Genomic DNA, 18,823 nt, shown 5'->3' with positions numbered 1-18,823 from the left:
ATGATTTCAGATGGGATGTGGAATCTAAAAAAGCTAAACTCATAGAAGCAGAAAGTTGAATGGTGGTTTCCAGGGTTGCAGGGGCAGTGAGGGAGGTAGTGGGAAATGAGATGTTGGTCAAAGGGTAAAAAGTTTCGGTTAGGAGGAATAAATTTTGGAAATCTATTGTACAACATGATGATTATAGTTAACGTATTGTATACTTGAAAATTGTTAAGAGAGTTGATTTTAAATGTTCTCATCAAACACACAAGCGGGCTTGAGAGGTGATGGATATATTAATTACCTTCATTTAGTCATTTCACAGTATATACCTATATCAAAACATCAGGCTGAACACCATAAATATATACAATTTTTATTTGTCAGTTAAAAAGTAACAATGAAGAGTGAGCTCATAAGTTATGGAGTTAAAATTTTATGCAGAAGCAAGGGAAAATCTTCCTCCAGTGAAAAAATTCTAATGAGATTTTGAAGACAGAAACAAATCACATTTTTTTTGTTTTTGTTTTCTAAATGTTTTACAAGAGAAAATTTCAAAAGCATAATCAGTAAGAGAGAGAAAAGTGTGCTGAATTCCATGTATCCAGCATGCAGCCATTGTTAACTCAGGACCAATCTTGTTTCAGTTCTACTTCCCTTTCACCACCCCCACACCCCAAACACAAAATTACTAATTATAGATCATATCATTTATTTACAAATACTTTAGTATGTATCTCTAAAACGCACGAACTCTTTAAAAAACATAACCATGGAATCTTCAATAATATAGACCTTAATATCCTCAAATATCTAGTCTGTGTTCAAATTTTTCTGATTGCCTAATAATTGATTTTAGATTTTGCTCAAATTAGGATCTAAAGTCTATGTGTTGCCCTTTAGTTGTTAAGTCCCTTATAACGTATAGATTCCCCAACATTTTTTTGTTTCTTTGTAATTTCTTTCTTTTTTGATTGAAGAAACCAGGTTTTTGTCCTGTGAATTTCCACTTTCTGGATATTGCTGATTGCATATTTGTGGTGGTATTAGTAGGATTTTTTAAAATTTCTTTTGAATTGAAAATAAGATCCAGAGACCTGATCAAATTCAGGTTTAATTATTTGGCAAGACCATCTCATGGGTGATGTGTGCACTCATATAGTACTTCCAGGCCCATAACGTCTGGTCTTCCTCTGTGATGTTAATATTTATCAGGATTTGGGACAGTTTGATAAATCCATTAGAAAGTTTTTTTTTTTTTAAATCAGCTTTCCACTTAATGGTTTTGGCAGCCATTGATGACTGCCCACATCCATAATTTTATTAGGGGAAAATTACATTTTGATTACATATCTCTGGTTGTTTTTGTTCAAAACATAGGTTATATGTTAATCTGCCAGTACATTGGCATCTTCTGGATGAGGGACTCATTAGTCTTCTCACAAGAGTCCCTTTTATTCATTAGCTTGTGGAATTTGAGTGTGTGTGTGTGTGTTTTTTTTTTTAATTGTATGTTTGGAGGGGAGTTGATAAGCTAAGTAGCTATAGAGACAAATTTCATTTTTGCTTAACTGACTCTCACTGCATGAAAAGGCAATCTAATTCTCCAGCCTACTTTGGTAAGGTCTGATGACTTCTGTGGGCATGACCTTCAGAAGATTGGTTGGTCCTCTGTTTTGGAAGATCCTTGAGTGCCAAGCACATGACACATTGATGATCTGCTTAGTAAGAATAAATGTTGCTCCTCAGTTTGAGAGGTTTTTGCTCTCTTTGAGAAATATTTTCCCAGACATTCTAATGTCTAAATGCCATTTGAGTAGACAATCTTCTTCAATCCATGCCTGGTAAGTAGTGGGGTTCTGCGTAGCCAACTGATTACACTAACTTCTCCAGACTCCAGTCATAGCTCATTATTTTGTCATCAATGATGTTAACCAAACCAAGGAATATATTTGCTACTTTTCATATATCTCACTCCTTCGTTTTTCACTATTGTCTTTGTAGGATTCATAACATGTTTAAGAGGAAATTAAATACTGCATGTACAGGTCAGAAGAGCTAGAGGCTGTATCTATAACCTTGCCAGTTTAAAGCATAGATCTTGAGTCTAAAAAAATTAAGTGGGTACTGAGACCAAATTCTTGGAGGAAGAATATCAGGCTCTTAAACAATTTCAATATCATAAGCAAGTGGGCCTCCAATGGAAAATCCCAGGTAAAAAGACACCTTCTCTATGCTTCTGCCACTTCTAAGTTGACCTAAAAAAGCAGGAGTGATGGGTATTGTGATTTTTTCATCGATTCCATATTCTATATATAAACAATTATTTTCAGCTCGACCTTGTAAACGAAGCAAAAGTTCTTGGACTTTTTCCTCCTTCCACACATCTCCACTCTGCCACAAGGAATTAATATCTGGTGTCTTTTCAAAGCACTGGTCAATTTTTCCTTTGTGAACAAGTCTTTTCAGTCTTTTACCTTTTCCAAGAAAGAAATATGCAATTGGTTGCTTTGTACGATGCATATGTTTATATTGCCCCTTGAAAGAATTTTCCAGTGCTTGAGCATACTCTTTCATTTGTCCAGAATGTTGATCTAGTTGTTGATTTTCTGGCCAGAATAAGAGGGAAGCTAGAAAATAAGGTTCTGAAAACCGGTAAGTCAGTCCTATTGGTTGCAAGACTTCTCGAAGCTGATCTTTTAGTTTTTCAACTGGCTTTACTAATCTGGAGGTAGGTTTGATACAGGAGAGAATAATGTTGGCCAAGATGAAATTTAGCTTTTCTTTTGACTGGATTTTGACAGTGCATTGTTCTAAGAGAAAAGTATATTTGTCCACTATATATTCCATAGTGCTTATAGCATCCGCTTGACTTTTGATAAGATATTCCAAGAGCCCAGAAAACTTGTCTGCTTTTAAAGCTACTAGGCTACTCCTGCATCTCTCTACTTGAAGTGGCTCACTGAACTTTGATCCAAGATCTTTGTTTTGTGATTCTTCTAAGACACAAAATATATCTATATATTTCTTAAAATATCCAGCCACCTTTCTCCTAGTTTTGGCCTCTTCATTTTGCTTAATATTGTTCCTGGGTTTTAGCAGGACAAAGTATTCATCAAAAAAATCAAAGGACTCTTTCAAAGAAAATTTCAATTTAGTTAAATAAGGAATATAGTTTTTGAGGGCTAATTTATATTCATTGTTTGGATCCCCTGGAATATCACTACTTCCTGATATAAAATTGACCATATCTCTTTTAGATAGCTCATTTTTTTTTATCAAAAAAAGGAATGAGCTGGAGAATTTGGATTGTGTAAAGCCCAACTTCTATCTCTCCTTGATAACCAGCTATATTGTAAGTATCATACCTCCTTTTTGACTTCGGATACAATCTTTCCTTCACTTCATACTCTCTATCTTCACTTTGCTGTTGAGATTCTTTGAATGCACTTGAGGCATGTTCTGCTAAACTCAAAAGAGCAATTAGATCATCAACTGAAATGTTCCCGTTTCTTTCGTTTTCCTCTATCCACCATCTCATTTTACTTTTGTAGACTTGACCCAGTGTATCTGAGATATAAGAATTGTCAGGTTCTATGATTTTTGCTTGTTTTGCCCAGTTTAGAGCATTGCCAAAGTCCTTCTTTTTAATGTAGAAATGTCTTGCCAACGCTTGGCAAATGAATGCATTTGGGTTGAACCGATGGATACCTTCAAGCAATACAGCTTCAACTGCTTCATTTCCTTCATCTTTATGTAATGCTTCAATAAATGGGGAAAACCCATTTCCTGTTTCACCTTCATGTTCATCACGGTGTCTTGTGAGTAGGAGTGTGTGCATATCTTGCAAAAATTTGCTTTTTCCCATACCAGTATCGAAGAACAAATTCTCAGTTAGCATATCCAACATAATTTGACTTTTATTCAGGTGATAGCTTTTCTTCAATTCTTCCAGTGAGAACTTTGCAATCAAAGAGTGAATGATGCGTACTCCACAGTAGTTCCCACATTCGATGACCTCTGTTTTTATCAGAATTGTAGAGTAGGTGCCCATCTTGTCTTCAAATTTTTCTGTCCCCCAGAAAGCCTTCTTGTTTCCAATTCCTAAGAATTTTTCACACTGTGATAGTGAAATGGTGGTATCAGGCACATATGAATTAAGAAGAGCCAGAAAAGAAAAGAGCTTTGCTTCCTTGGTGAAAATATTCTGCCCTTTCAGGATATTCCAGACCACATTTTCTATGTATTCTTTATTAAAATTGGTTTTCATCATCATAAAGGAATAAAAATCCTCAAAGTTTTTATGCTGTTCTTTGATTTCTTTCAATTTAAGCTCAAAAGCTCTCTGTTCTTTGGGAGAGAGTTGCTGTATTACGGCAATACTGTCTGGAATCATGGCATTTTTTTCGGGATTTTGTGATCTCATACAATTTAGGATAATCACCAGAGGTTTTTCATATCGAATGTACTTTTTAGCTATAGCTGTTTGAATAGAGTACTGCAGAAGATAGACGTTATCTTGTTCTTCAAAATCATCAACAAGGAGCAGTACAGGTATGTATTCCTGACGGTTCATTGCCCCATAAGTGATTAAACTGGTTACCTGTTCTCCAATTTCAGAAAAATCCGCTGTCTTGTTTTTCAGCACAGCACATCTGAATTTCTTCCTTAGTTCCCAGAGAATGTGCATAGCCAAGGTAGTTCCCCCACAGCCTGGATGATGATACAGATGAATAATTTTGGTACTTGTTGGTTTAGAAGAATCTGCACAGTTTTGAATCATTGCTTCAAGTCTTTCATATTTATCCCTTTTGACAAAAGGTGAAGAATAACTTTCAGAAGAGAAGTAGAAGTTCCACCATGACACTTTGCCACCTCGATAGAAGTCTTCCTCTTTTGATGCCTTGAATTCAAGGAATTTATTTTTGTCCTTCTCTAACAGTGTACCCTCACATTCATTTTCACAGATAATTTCCAGAGCAGTCATGATATCTTCTTCCTTTTTCAGAAGGACAGTCGATAAACCAACAGATGGCAAAAGTCTTTTTGAAGATTGAGTCACAGATTTTAGTTTAAGAATAGTGCCATTGATCTCTTCAAGGCTTAAAGCAGAAATACATTGGCTTGAAATTTCATCCTGGTGTTTTATTAATCTTGCTTCAAGTAGATCTTTCCATCCCTGAAATATGTGTGGCTGTACACAAATACACAGTATATTTTCCATTCCTTTGAGATCCTGGTAGAAAGCACAGAAAGTCTCAATGAGGGGATCTCTTGGGTCATCCACAGAGGACAGTAATAGAAATACCACCAAAAACTTCCCTCTTGGCATTATGTCTTCATGTGTAAGAAATGAAATCAGTTTCCTGACATCAGAAGCTCTTTCTCTTTGCCAGGAACTTGGATCAAAGGGTTTATATTTTTCACTGTCAAGGTCTACCCTGCCATTGCAGAAAATCCAGCTGGGTTGATGGTAAAGATTTAGAGTAGAAATCATCTCATTTGGTGTGGTTTTCTCTTCTACATATACACTTGGAAAGTGAAGGTTTGCTACTCGGCTTTCTTTGTAAGCTTTGACCACTCCTTTGATGTTAGACTCAGGATCAAACTCCAATACGGCAAACCATTTAATTTCCTTCAGGAAATCTAAGTGTTTTGTTTGATCTGGGTGGCATTTATTTGTTACAAGAATATACTGTTCATAGTATGAATTATCTAACAAATCTTGATTTCCTGTCAATAATTTAACCAACTTTGGTCCCTCCCTTTCTTTTTTATTTGTTTTTGCTCTGAATTTTTCTTCTGCTGCTTTTCTGGACTCTGCCAGTGTTTTAAAATCTGCTTTAAATGCTCTGAAATCAACTTTATTTTTCATAATGTCCTTAGAGCTGGGCCCATCTCGCACAAATAGTGAGAATTTTTTACTTTGTTCCCATGTTTTGTTGTTGTAATTTTGCATTTTAATCTGGAAATAATCATATTGGCATTCAGAGAACTGTGGAATAATGTCCACTTCAATAACAAATCTGTCAGATGGAGTACTATTTGGCAGTAAAACTTCCACAAATCTTGGCTCTCGAATGCACTTCTTTGCTTGTTGGACCTGATGGTCTTCAAAATACTTGTTTATCATCAGATTGAAATGGTTAATGAGGGCTTCCTTGGTATCATTGGTGACTTTGATGCCAACAATTTTCCCATGGGGTTTGTCTTTGACTCCAAAATGAATAGTGCCATTGGTACGTGAATTCATACAAGCTGAAGCAAATCAGAAAACCTCATTGCTAAATTTCATCTTGACATCCTCTTCTGTGGCTGTTGCTGTATTTGTGAAGGCTTTGAATTCATGTATTGGATCAATGAGATTGCCTGGTCCTGTTTCAGGCTGTAGACTAAAATCCAACTTGTAACGATATGGATTACTGAATTCATCAAATGGGTATGATACACATGTCAGGTCTATGGATGGTTGCCTTTCCTTTGTATAATCTATTTTATCTTCTATGAGCTCAACTTTTAGTGACTTAGAACCTTTAGCAATTGTATTCATTGTAGGCGGATTAGCCATATCTGGGTTCTCTTTACCCTTTTGTTTTTGCTTTGAAGTTTCTCTACGTTCCTTTTGAGATACAGTTTGGTCTTTAGGAGCATTTTTACTGGGCTTTTCCACCTTAGATGTCTGAATTGAATCTTCAATGGCTGTTTTCCGCAGTTCTTTGAATAGTTCTTCTATTTGAATAGCTGGTCCATGTGTGATGCCCATATCAACAAGATGTTCTTTTTTTAACCACTTCAAGACTGCTCCATTCACATCTTGTCCAGTCAAAATTTCCCTGTGTTTTTTGTCAATCTTATGACTTTCTAACCACTGATTTACTTCCTCTTTTGTCCAATCATCTGTATTTTCTGGAAGGTTCAGTTGCTTTGCCATTCTGATACCTATATGTAGAAAAAGAAAAATTATTTAGCATTATTAAAGGTAAAATTTTGAAACAATTTTAGTAGATAATATATATATAATTTTCAAAATTTAAAAAGTTCAAAAGGATATGCCAATGAATTATCTCTTGAGAGAATGTGACTATTGCCAGTTTCTTCTGCATCCCTCCAGAGAAAGAATACCAAATACAAACACATGAACACCCTTTTCCCCATAAATTGTGGCATACTATACATAATTCTCTTGCTTCATTCACTAAGTAAATTTTGGGAATGCTTCCAGTCACTATATATAGAGATAGTTTATCCTTATTAATGATTGTTTGCTATAATGTGTGTTTGCTGTAGTATTTAAGAACATTCAATTCTGCTATAGAAAATAAGAGAAAAAAGAAGGATATATGAAACTAAGTATAGAAGCAAGTTTGTGAGATACATCATGATAGACATAGATAAAGTAAATAGAACATATGAGTATTAAGCATAGTTAGAAAGGGATATAAGAACCAAATAGTAAATATTCATGAGACACACATGAAGCATTTGCTATTTTTGAGGTCTTAATTGGGTTACCTATTTGGTGACACCCATTCTAATCATTTGTGTTCTCCATTGAAGAAACATCCGTAAAATCATAGTAGCTTATCAGGCTAATGACCTGTATCTGTGGCCAGGCATACTCATCCCTCTGCATTTCTCTGATTACAGAAAGTGTATGTCATTGACCCAGGACCTCTTCTATCTCCTGAGACCCTTTAAACAGACCTCAACTCTGGTTCTCAAAATTGTACAATCAGTGGAGAATGCTGAAATATTAGAGAGGAAGAGAGAAGATATATTAACTTGCACAACTCAGGTAATGAGATCCTTCTACCCTTATTGTTCCTTATCCAAGATGTGTTGCCCACCTCTTTGTTGTTGTTGTTGGGTATTTTAATTTTTTTTTTTGAGATGGAGTTTTGCTCTTATTGCCCAGGGTGGAGTGCAATGGCACGATCTTGGCTCATTGCAACCTCCGCCTCCTGGGTTCAAGTGATCCTCCTGCCTCAACCTCTCAAAGTGCTGGGATTACAGGTGTCAGCCACCACGCCTGGCCTTGTTGTGTTATTTTAATTGATTTTAAAAAATATGCCCTTCAAGCATCTTAATTTTGTCTGTGAGCTGTTCTGTTCCAAGTCATCTGGAATAGCTTGCTGAGTAGTGAACTTGTTGGCTACTGTTGTATTAAAGTAATTTTTCAGATAATAATGGATAAGAGCTGATTCCTGAGCAATAACTCGTGGCATAATTATTTAGTTTGCAAATTTGCAGACTACTATCTGAAAAATTAATGTCAATCTAGGCTACAGAAATATAGCAATGTTCAAAAAAATGAAATTCAAATAATAATAGTCAGCTTTAAGTATGATCCAAAATTGTGAGTCATTTTAATGAACTAAACTTTCATTTATCATGGGAGACATCAAATTAAATAATGGAGACAGCCTGGGGAATGGCCTCAGATAAATTATTATATAGGCCCATGTTCAGGAAATAATACGCAGAAATATTGCTTTCTAGTGGCAGATACAAACTCAGGATTAGGATTTACCTTTCTTTCAAGACATGAAGATGCCAGACCCATGGTCCAAGGTTTAAGCTGTTTTTTTTTGTATGTAACTATGGTATGCACAGAAAGTGAGTAAGCAACATACCTTACAGCTATATCAATACAAAATAGGCAAAGATAGGCAATATCTTCATTGTGATTTTGTACTATAATTTCACAAGATTTTACTATTGGGGAAGCTAGGTAAAGAGTACACAGAATATCAAATTATTTCTTACAACTACATATGAATCTACAATAATCTTAAATAAAATTTTATTCAAAAAATAAAAAACTGCAATGGTATCCGTATTTAGAACTGAGCAGTAATAAAAATGCTGCATATAAAGAGTTGTAAGGAACAATGTCTACAATACTTGGAGAAATATGTATAGCCTTGGACGTATTTATAAAAATGGAAGAATGGGTGTGGCCCGCCATGCCTCACCATGCACCTGTGTGGCTAAGGCTCCTGCTGTGTGTGTGCGTGGGTGTGACTTGTGTCCGCAAAGTTTGTGACGTCCGGGGGACTGCATGTACCTTCAGCCGTCCTCCCTTCACACGCATGTGGACACAGTGTCACCTCCTCAAGCTATAGGGTGCCAAGTCTAAAGCACAGGGCCGGGTTCCAAGATGGCTGAATAGGAACAGCTCCAGTCTACAGCTCCCAGTGTGAGGGACACAGAAGATGGGTGATTTCTGCATTTCCGACTGAGGTACCAAGTTCATCTCACTAGGGCTTGTTAGACAGTGGGTGCAGTCCAAGGAGTGTGAGCCAAAGCAGGGTAGGGCATCACATCACACGGGAAGCACAAGGGGTTGGGGAATTCCCTTTCCTAGCCAAGGGAAGCCGTGACAGATGGTACTTGGAAAATCGGGACACTCCCACCCTAATACTGTGCTTTTTCAATGGTCTTAGCAAACGGCACACCAGAAGATTATATTCTGCACCTGGCTCAGAGGGTCCCACGCCCATGGAGCCTTGCTCACTGCTAGCACAGCAGTCTGAGATTGAACCGCAAGGCGGCAGCAAGGCTGGGGGAGGGGCGTCTGCCATTGCTGAGGCTTGAGTAGGTAAACAAAGTGGCCAGGAAGCTTGAACTGGGTGGAGCCTACAGAAGCTCAAGGAGGCCTGCCTGCCTCTGTAGACTCCACCTGTGGGGCAGGGCATAGCTGAACAAAAGGCAGCAGAAACTTCTGCAGACTTAAACGTCCCTGTCTGACAGCTTTGAAAGGAGCAATTGTTCTCCCAGCATGGAGTTTGAGATCTGAGAACGGACAGACTGCCTCCTCAAGTGAGTCCCGGACCCCTGAGTAGCCTAGCTGGGAGACATCTCCCAGTAGGGGCTGACCGACACCTCATACAGCCAGGTGCCTGTCTGAGATGAAGCTTCCAGAGGAAGGATCACACAGCAAAATGTACCATTCTGCAATATTTGCTGTTCTACAACCTCTGCTGCTGATACCCAGTCAAACAGGGTCTGGAGTGGACCTCCAGCAAACTCCAACAGACCTGCAGCTGAGGGTCCTGACTGTTAGAAGGAAAACTAACAAACAGAAAGGACATCCACACAAAAACCCCATCTGTACATCACCATCATCAAAGACCAAAGGTAGATAAAACCATAAAGATGGGGAGAAACCAGAGCAGAAAAGGTGAAAATTCTAAAAATCAGAGTGCCTCTTCTCCTCCAAAGGAATGCAGCTGCTCACCAGCAATGGAACAAAGCTGGATGGAGAATGACTTTTATGAGTTGAGAGAAGAAGGCTTCAGACAACTGGTAATAACAAACTTCTCTGAGCTAAAGGAGGATGTTTGAATCCATTGCAAAGAAGTTAAAACCTAGCAAAAAGATTTGATGAACGGCTAGCTAGAATAAACAGCATAGAGAAGACCTTAAATGACCTGATGGAGCTGAAAACCATGAAACAAGAACTACATGACACATGCACAAGCTTCAGTAGCCGATTCGATCAAGTGGAAGAAAGGGTATCAGTGATAGATGATCAAATTAATGAAATGAAGCCAGAAGAGAAGTTTAGAGAAAAAAGAGTAAAAAGAAACAAACAAAACCTCCAGGAAATAAGGGACTATATGAAAAGACCAAATCTATGTCTGATTGGTGTACCTGAAAGTGACGGGGAGAATGGAACCAAGTTGGAAAACACTCTGCAGGATATCCAGGAGAACTTGCCCAACCTAGAAAGGCAGGCCAACATTCAAATTCAGAAAATACAGAGAATGCCGCAAAGATACTCCTCGGGAAGAGCAACTCCAAGACACATAATTGTCAGATTCACCAAAGTTGAAATGAAGGAAAAAATATTAAGGGCAGCCAGAGAGAAAGGTCCGGTTACCCACAAAGGGAAGCCCATCAGATTAACAGCAGATCTCTTGGCAGAAAGTCTACAAGCCAGAAAAGAGTGGGGGCTAATATTCAACATTCTTAAAGACAAGAATTTTCAACCCAGAGTTTCATATCCAGCCAGACTAAGCTTCATAAGTGAAGGAGATATAAAATCCTTTACAGACAAGCAAATGCTGAGAAATTTTGTTACCACCAAGCCTGCCTTACAAGAGCTCCTGAAGGAGGCACTAAACATGGAAAGGAACAACCGGTACCAGCCACTGCAAAAACATGCCAAATTGTAAACACCATTGATGCTAGGAAGAAACTGCATCAAATAACGAGCAAAAGAACCAACTAACATCACAATGACAGGATGAAATTCACACATAACAATATTAACCTTAAATGTAAATGGGCTAAATGTCTCAATTAAAAGACAAAGACTGGAAAATTGGATAAAGAGTCAAGACCCATCAGTGTGCTGTATTCAGGAAACCCATCTCATGTGCAGAGACACACATAGGCTCAAAAGAAAGGGATGGAGGAAGATCTACCAAGCAAATGGAAAACAAAAAAAGCAGAGGTTGCAATCCTAGTCTCCGATAAAACAGACTTTAAACCAACAAAGATCAAAAGAGACAAAGCAGGCCATTACATAACGGTACAGGGATCAATTCAACAAGAAGAGCTAACTCTCCTAAATATATATGCACCCAATACAGGAGCACCCAGATTCACAAAGCAAGTCCTTAGAGACCTACAAAGAGACTTAGACTCCCACACAATAATAATGGGAGACTTTAACACCCCACTATCAACATTAGACAGATCCATGAGACAGAAAGTTAACAAGGATATCCAGGAATTGAACTCAGCTCTGCACCAAGTGGACCTAATAGACATCTACAGAACTCTCCATCCCAAATGAACAGAATATATGTTCTTCTTAGCACCACATCGCACTTATTTCAAAATTGACCACATAGTTGGAAGTAAAGCACTCCTCAGCAAATGTAAAAGAACAGAAATTATAACAAACTGTCTCTCAGACCACAGTGCAATCAAACTAGAACTCAGGATTAAGAAACTCACTCAAAACAGCTCAACTACATGGAAACTGAAAAACCTGCTCCTGAGTGACTACTGGGTACATAATGAAATGAAGGCAGAAATAAAGATGTTCTTTGAAACCAATGAGAACAAAGACACAACATACCAGAATCTCTGGGCCACATTTAAAGCAGTGTGTAGAGGGAAATTTATACCACTAAATGCCCACAGGAGATAGCAGGAAAGATCTAAAATTGACACCCTAACATCACAATTAAAAGAACTAGAGAAGCAAGAGCAAACACATTCAAAAGCTAGCAGAAGGCAAGAAATAACTAAAATCAGAGCAGAACTGAAGGAGATGGAGACACAAAAAACCCTTCAAAAAAATCAATGAATCCAGGAGCTGGATTTTGAAAAGATCAAGAAAATTGATAGACTGCTAGCAAGACTGATAAAGAAGAAAAGAGAGAAGAATCAAATAGATGCAATAAAAAATGATAAAGGGGATATCACCATTGATCCCACATAAATACAAACTACCATCAGAGAATACTATAAACACCTCTATGCAAATAAACTAGAGAATCTAGAAGAAATGGATAAATTCCTGGACACATACACCCTCCCAAGACTAAACCAGGAAGAAGTTGAATCCCCGAATAGACCAATAACAGGTTCTGAAATTGAGGCAACAATTAATAGCCTGCCAACCAAAAAAAGTCCAGGACCAGATGGAATCACAGCAGAATTCTACCAGAGGTGCAAAGAGGAGCTGGTATCATTCCTTTTGAAATTATTCCAATCAATAGAAAAAAGAGAGAACCCTCTCTAACTCATTTTATGAGGCCAGCATCATCCTGATGCCAAAGCCTAGCAGAGATGCAACAAAAAAAGAGAATTTTAGACCAATATCCCTGATGAACATCGATACAAAAATCCCAATAAAATACTGGCAAACCGAATCCAGCAGCACATCAAAAAGCTTATCCACCATGATCAAGTGGGCTTCATCACTGGGATGCAAGGCTGGTTCAACATACACAAATCAATAAACATGATCCATCGTAGAAACAGAACAAAAGACAAAAACCACATGATTATCTCAATAGATGCAGAAAATGCCTTCAACAAAATTCAACAGCCTTTCATGCTTAAAAACTCTCAATAAACTAGGTATTGATGGGACATATTTCAAAATAATAATAGCTATTTATGACAAACCCACAGCCAATATCATACAGAATGGGCAAAATCTGGAAGCATTCCCTTTGAAAACTGGCACAAGACAGGGATGCCTTTTCTTACCACTCCTATTCAACATAGTGTTGGAAGTTCTGGCCAGGGCAATTAGGCAGGATAAAGAAATCGAGTATTCAGTTAGGAAAAGAGGAAGTCAAGTTGTCCCTGTTTGCAGATGACATGATTGTATATTTAGAAAACCCCATCATCTCAGTCCAAAATATTAAGCTGATAAGCAATTTCAGCAAAGCCTCAGGATACAAAATCAATGTGCAAAAATCACAAGCATTCCTATACACCAATAACAGACAAACAGAGAGCCAAATGATGAGCGAACTCTCATTCACAACTGCTTCAAAGAGAATAAAATACCTAGGAATCCAACTTACAAGGGAAGTGAAAGACCTCTTCAAGGAGAACTACAAACCACTGCTCAATGAAATAAAAGAGGACACAAACAAATGAGAGAACATTTCATGCTCTTGGATAGGAAGAATCAATATTGTGAAAATGGCCATACTGCCCAAGGTAATTTATAGATTCAATGCCATCCCCATCAAGCTACCAATGACTTTCTTCACAGAATTGGAAAGAACTACTTTAAAGTTCATGTGGAACCAAAAAAGAGCCCACACTGCCAAAACAATCCCAAACCAAAAGAACAAAGCTGGAGGCATCACACTACCTGACTTCAAACTATACTACAAGGCTACAGTAACCAAAACAGCATGGTACTGGTACCAAAACAGAGATATAGACCAATGGAACAGAACAGAGCCCTCAGAAATAATACCACACATCTACAACCATCTGATCTTTGACAAACCTGATAAAAACAAGAAATGGGGAAAGGATTCCCTATTTGATAAATGGTGCTGGGAAAACTGGCTAGCTGTATGTAGAAAGCTGAAACTGGATCCCTTCCTTACACCTCATACAAAAATTCATTCAAGATGGATTAAAGACTTAAATGTTAGACCTGAAACCATAAAAACCCTAGAAGAAAACCTAGGCAATACCATTCAGGACATAGGCATGGGCAAAGGCTTCATGACTAAAACACCAAAAGCAATGGCAACAAAACCATAATTGACAAATGGAATCTAGCTAAACTAAAACGCTTCTGCACAGCAAAAGAAACTATCATCAGAGTGAACAGGCAACCTACAGAATGGGAGAAAATTTTTACAACCTACCCGTCTGACAAAGGGCTAATATCCAGAATCTACAAAGAACTTAAACAAATTTACAAAAAGAAATCAAACAACCCCATCAAAAAGTGGGCAAAGGATATGGACAGACACTTCTCAAAAGAAGACATTTATGCAGCCAACAGACACATGAAAAAATGTTCATCATCACTGGTCATCAGAGAAATGCAAATCAAAACCACAATGAGATACCATCTCACACCAGTTAGAATGGCCATCATTAAAAAGTCAGGAAACAACAGGTGCTGGAGAGGCTGTGGAGAAATAGGAACACTTTTACACTGTTGATGGGACTGTAAACTAGTTCAACCATTGTGGAAGACAATGTGGCAGTTCCTCAAGGATCTAGAACTAGAAATACCATTTGACCCAGCCATCCCATTACTGGGTATATACCCAAAGGATTATAAATCATGCTGTTATAAAGACACACGCACACGTATGTTTATTGCGGCACTATTCACAATAGCAAAGACTTGGAATCGACCCAAATGTCCATCAATGACAGACTGGATTAAGAAAACGTGGCACATATACACCGTGGAATACTATGCAGCCATAAAAAAGGGTGAGTTCATGTCCTTTGTAGGGACATGGATGAAGCTGGAAACCATCATTCTGAGCAAATTATCGCAGGGACAGGAAATCAAACACCACATGTTCTCACTCACAGGTGGGAATTGAACAATGAGAACACCTGGACACAGGTTGGGGAACATCACACACCGGGGCCTTTCGTGGGGTGGTGGGGAGGTGGGAGGGATAGCATTAGGAGATATACCTAATGTAAATGACAAGTTAATGGGTGCAGCACACCAACATGGCACATGTATACATATGTAACAAAGCTGCACATTGTGCACATGTACCCTAGAACTTGAAGTATAATTTTAAAACAAAGGAGGAATGACTGAAAATCATGAACCAAATGCCAATTTAATAAATTGAAAGAAGAATAACAGAATAAACCTGAAATAAGAAGAAAGAGAAAAATAAAGATAAGAGCAGGAATTTATAAAATGGAAAACAAAATGACAAGAGAGACTCAGTGAAGTCCCAGAGCTGTTTAGATAAAAAGTAATAAAATTGACACATCCATGGAATGATAAACCAAAAAAATAAAAAAGAGAGGTGGCAGAAATAAGCAATATTAGAAACTTTGCAAATGAAAGGGTTTGGATGTTATTCCAACCAACTTTATCGAATAAATTGAAAACTGAGATTAATTGAGCAAATTCTTTAAAAATATAGCTTACCAAACTGAGTTTAGAAGAAACTGAAGGAGTCTCACTTCCAGAGTGATGTAGGAGATCACAAAAGGCCACCTATTCACCCACTGCAACAATGAGAACAAAATCCGAAAAATTGCAAAACTCATATTTTTAAGTAATCACAAAGTCATCAATAGACCAGATGACAAGGACTGGATGAACTAAAATTCCAGAGAGGAAAGATCCCTGTCTATGTAAGCTTTGGGGGCATTTGTTGATTTGGGGTTGGGTTTAAGGATTAGACTTGGCCCACTGGGAGGAGGAGAAACCAGTGGGGATTTTCATAGTCACAGGGGCGGGTCTAATGAAGTGCAATTAGAAGTGTTCCAAAATGTTTACTATAATGGAAATGCAAAGTAAAATTACAATAAGATAATACTACATGCCTACCAGAATGGCTAAAATTAAAGACTGGTAATGCCAAATGTTGGTGACGATGTGGAGTCAATGGAGCTCTCATACACTGCCTGTGGGAATGTACATTGTTTCAGCCACTTCAAGAAACTGTCAGTTTTTGTGAAGTTAAATATATACCTATCCTTTGGATCTGCAATTCTCATGAAAATGATTAAAGTACTGATATAGGCAGCAACATGAATGAATATCACATCATACTGTGTGAAAGAAGCCAGTTACAACAGAAAACATATTGTATAATTCTACTTATATAGTTTAAGAATAGGCAAAAGTAATCTGTCATAGAAGTCAGACTGATGTGGGGGGTGGATATTTTATGGGAAGGGGTGATGGAAATATTTTATATCTTGATATGGCTAGCGGTTGCACAGATAAGTACATATTAAAATTTCATAGAGGCTTACCCTTAAGTTTGTTCATTGTATACAAGTTATACTGTATTTAAAAAGCCAATAATGCCTCCAAAATACATTAGAAAATAAATAAACGGATGAATAAAATAAAAGAGATACTTGCCTAAAAAAGATGATGGTGTGTTACGAATCAAGGATAATTGTGAATTCAATGCTATGTGAGGTCCTAAAGTTGTACTAGGTGTTTATTATTGCAGCCTCAGATTATGAACTTTTGACTTCTGCATCCCACTCAGTGTTGATTCAATATTGGTTTTAGAGTTGTCTAAAAACTGACTACACCCTCGTCTAGTAACCGTTCTATCTAAGTCACTTTCTTGCATCCATTTACTGAGTCACATCTACTCCACCCTATGAAAGTATGCTCACTTTTGTTGCACCCACACTATTTAACACATAAAGCAGGGGTCCCCGATTATTCTGCTGCTAGTGTGCTTTGGCTCCTGAGGCCTCATACTCATGGCTCCCATCCCCCATCTCGCCTCATCCCACCAGTACCCTTTCCCCACCAGTACCCTTTTCCTGGGGTCTGCCTGACTTCCTTCATCAACTTTGACCTTTCACAGTTTTACAGACACAGTCCTTACTCTCTGGGTTATACGTCATAAACTAGATTATGAGACTGGTGAATTAGATGGATTATTTGATTTATGCAATAACTGCATACCATTATATGTAAAAACATAAAGTCAGGTTCTCATATAAGAGTGTAGGGGATGGAGAACTGGGCCTGAACATTTGGTTGGGAAAGCAAGCAAAATAATAAAGAAGTGACTTTGGACTGTTTTCTCTACTGGAGACATTATGAATATTTCAAATGTCATTGAACAGGTTACACTTTCACACTTCTTCCCCTAAAGCTTTTGTCAGGTTATTCATAGCTGTGCCTTTCAATACATTATTTTAAAAAAATTGTTGATGATGTCACTCTTGGAGAAAATATATGCCGCCATTCATAGGTATTTATGCCACTGTTATTAGATATTTTACATATTAATGATTTCTTTATACCCTCTCTTGTTCCATAATGTTTTTTAGGTAATTTAGGAAGTAGTACAGGATCACACATATATTAAAACCCTTAGGTAAAGAAATCATGGGGAAGGCTAAATAAGGGTAGGGGGAAAAGAAGGTGAAATCATGGAGTAAAATTAGTACCTAAAATTACTGGTTTTGATTCTGTATACTTTAAAAACTGACCTGAAAATTTGGTTCTGAGCACCTTAGTAGGAAACACTATTTGTTACTGATTGAACCCACATACATTTTTTAACTCTGGTTGGTGTTAAACTGTAGGGTTTGTTAACTTTTCTAGAAGGGAGTTGAAGGTCAGGCCTTTATTCAGAAATGTGATCCTCCAACCCTCTTGCATTATCTTACTGTTTGCTTCGGGGAGAAATTAGACATAAACCTAGTATTTTTGCCAGGAACATAAAGCTGCCTTAATTCCGAAGACTTCCCATAGTAGTCTATCTGTCTGTCTTCCTATATATGTCATCTGACAACAATACCTGAGAAGCTCTCAGAGAGTTTTGTTTTCTGGAAGCTACCTATTTCTTAGAGTAGATGGTGGAAGGTGTATTTGATTAAAGTAAAGTACTTTTAAGTTTTCATTGCCTGTTCTTTATCTATCTTTCCTTTTTTTTTTGAGACAGGGTCTCACTCTGTTGCCTATGCTGGAGTGCAGTGGTGCAATTACAGCTCACTGTAACCTTAAATTCTTGGGCTCAAGCAATCCTTCTGCCTCAGCCTCCAAAGTAGATAGGACTGCAGCTGCGTGCCACCACATCCAGCTATTTTTTTTTTTTTTTTTGGTAGAACTCTTGCTAGGTAGGGTCTTGCTATGTTGCCCAAGCTAATTTTGAATTCCCAGCCTCAAACAATTCTCCTGTCCTTGCCTTCCAAAGTGCTCAAATTACAGGCTACCACACCTGGCCTGTTTGTTCTTTCTGAATATGCTGTTATTCCTTGGGAGAGTTCATCAATAAAAGTGTCTGTAGTTTTCAATTGCATCTTTAATGAAATGTTATGACTAATTTTTCAACTAATATAAAGCAGACTGCTGTCAGAACAACAAATAGTCTAGAATTTCTAGGCTTAGACTACTACTTTTTGTTTTGAGGTACATTTGAAGCTTCTAATTGAAAAGTATATTTCTTTCTATTCAATAAAATGCTGCTATAGATAGTAAGAACAATATTAATAATAGATATTGTACTTACCCAGTAGTCTTGCAAATTTCTTTTACATATATGTGGGGAAAACCATCCTTTTTGGTGCTGAAAATATCTGATGTGTTTGTTTTCTTCCTCCTACGATGCTAGAGAAAAGTATTTTCCTCATTCTGGTTTTAACGGAA

General features: G+C 37.6%; 1 protein-coding gene across 1 annotated transcript; it reads right to left on the bottom strand.

The window, feature by feature from the left end:
* Positions 1 to 344: 344 nt before the first annotated feature.
* On the bottom strand, positions 345 to 18,810 carry SAMD9 (sterile alpha motif domain containing 9). Its single transcript, XM_032761063.2, is given in 4 exon segments — positions 345 to 3,258; positions 3,260 to 6,921; positions 15,620 to 15,699; positions 18,687 to 18,810. Coding segments are annotated over 2 exon segments (4,767 nt in total). The 5' UTR covers positions 6,914 to 6,921; positions 15,620 to 15,699; positions 18,687 to 18,810; the 3' UTR covers positions 345 to 2,145.
* Between the last annotated feature and the right edge of the window lie 13 nt (positions 18,811 to 18,823).

This window comes from Hylobates moloch, unplaced genomic scaffold (genome assembly GCF_009828535.3).
Source record: "Hylobates moloch isolate HMO894 unplaced genomic scaffold, HMol_V3 SCAFFOLD_1, whole genome shotgun sequence".
NCBI classification, from domain to species: Eukaryota; Metazoa; Chordata; class Mammalia; order Primates; family Hylobatidae; genus Hylobates; species Hylobates moloch.
This window is presented reverse-complemented; position numbering and strand designations above follow the sequence as displayed.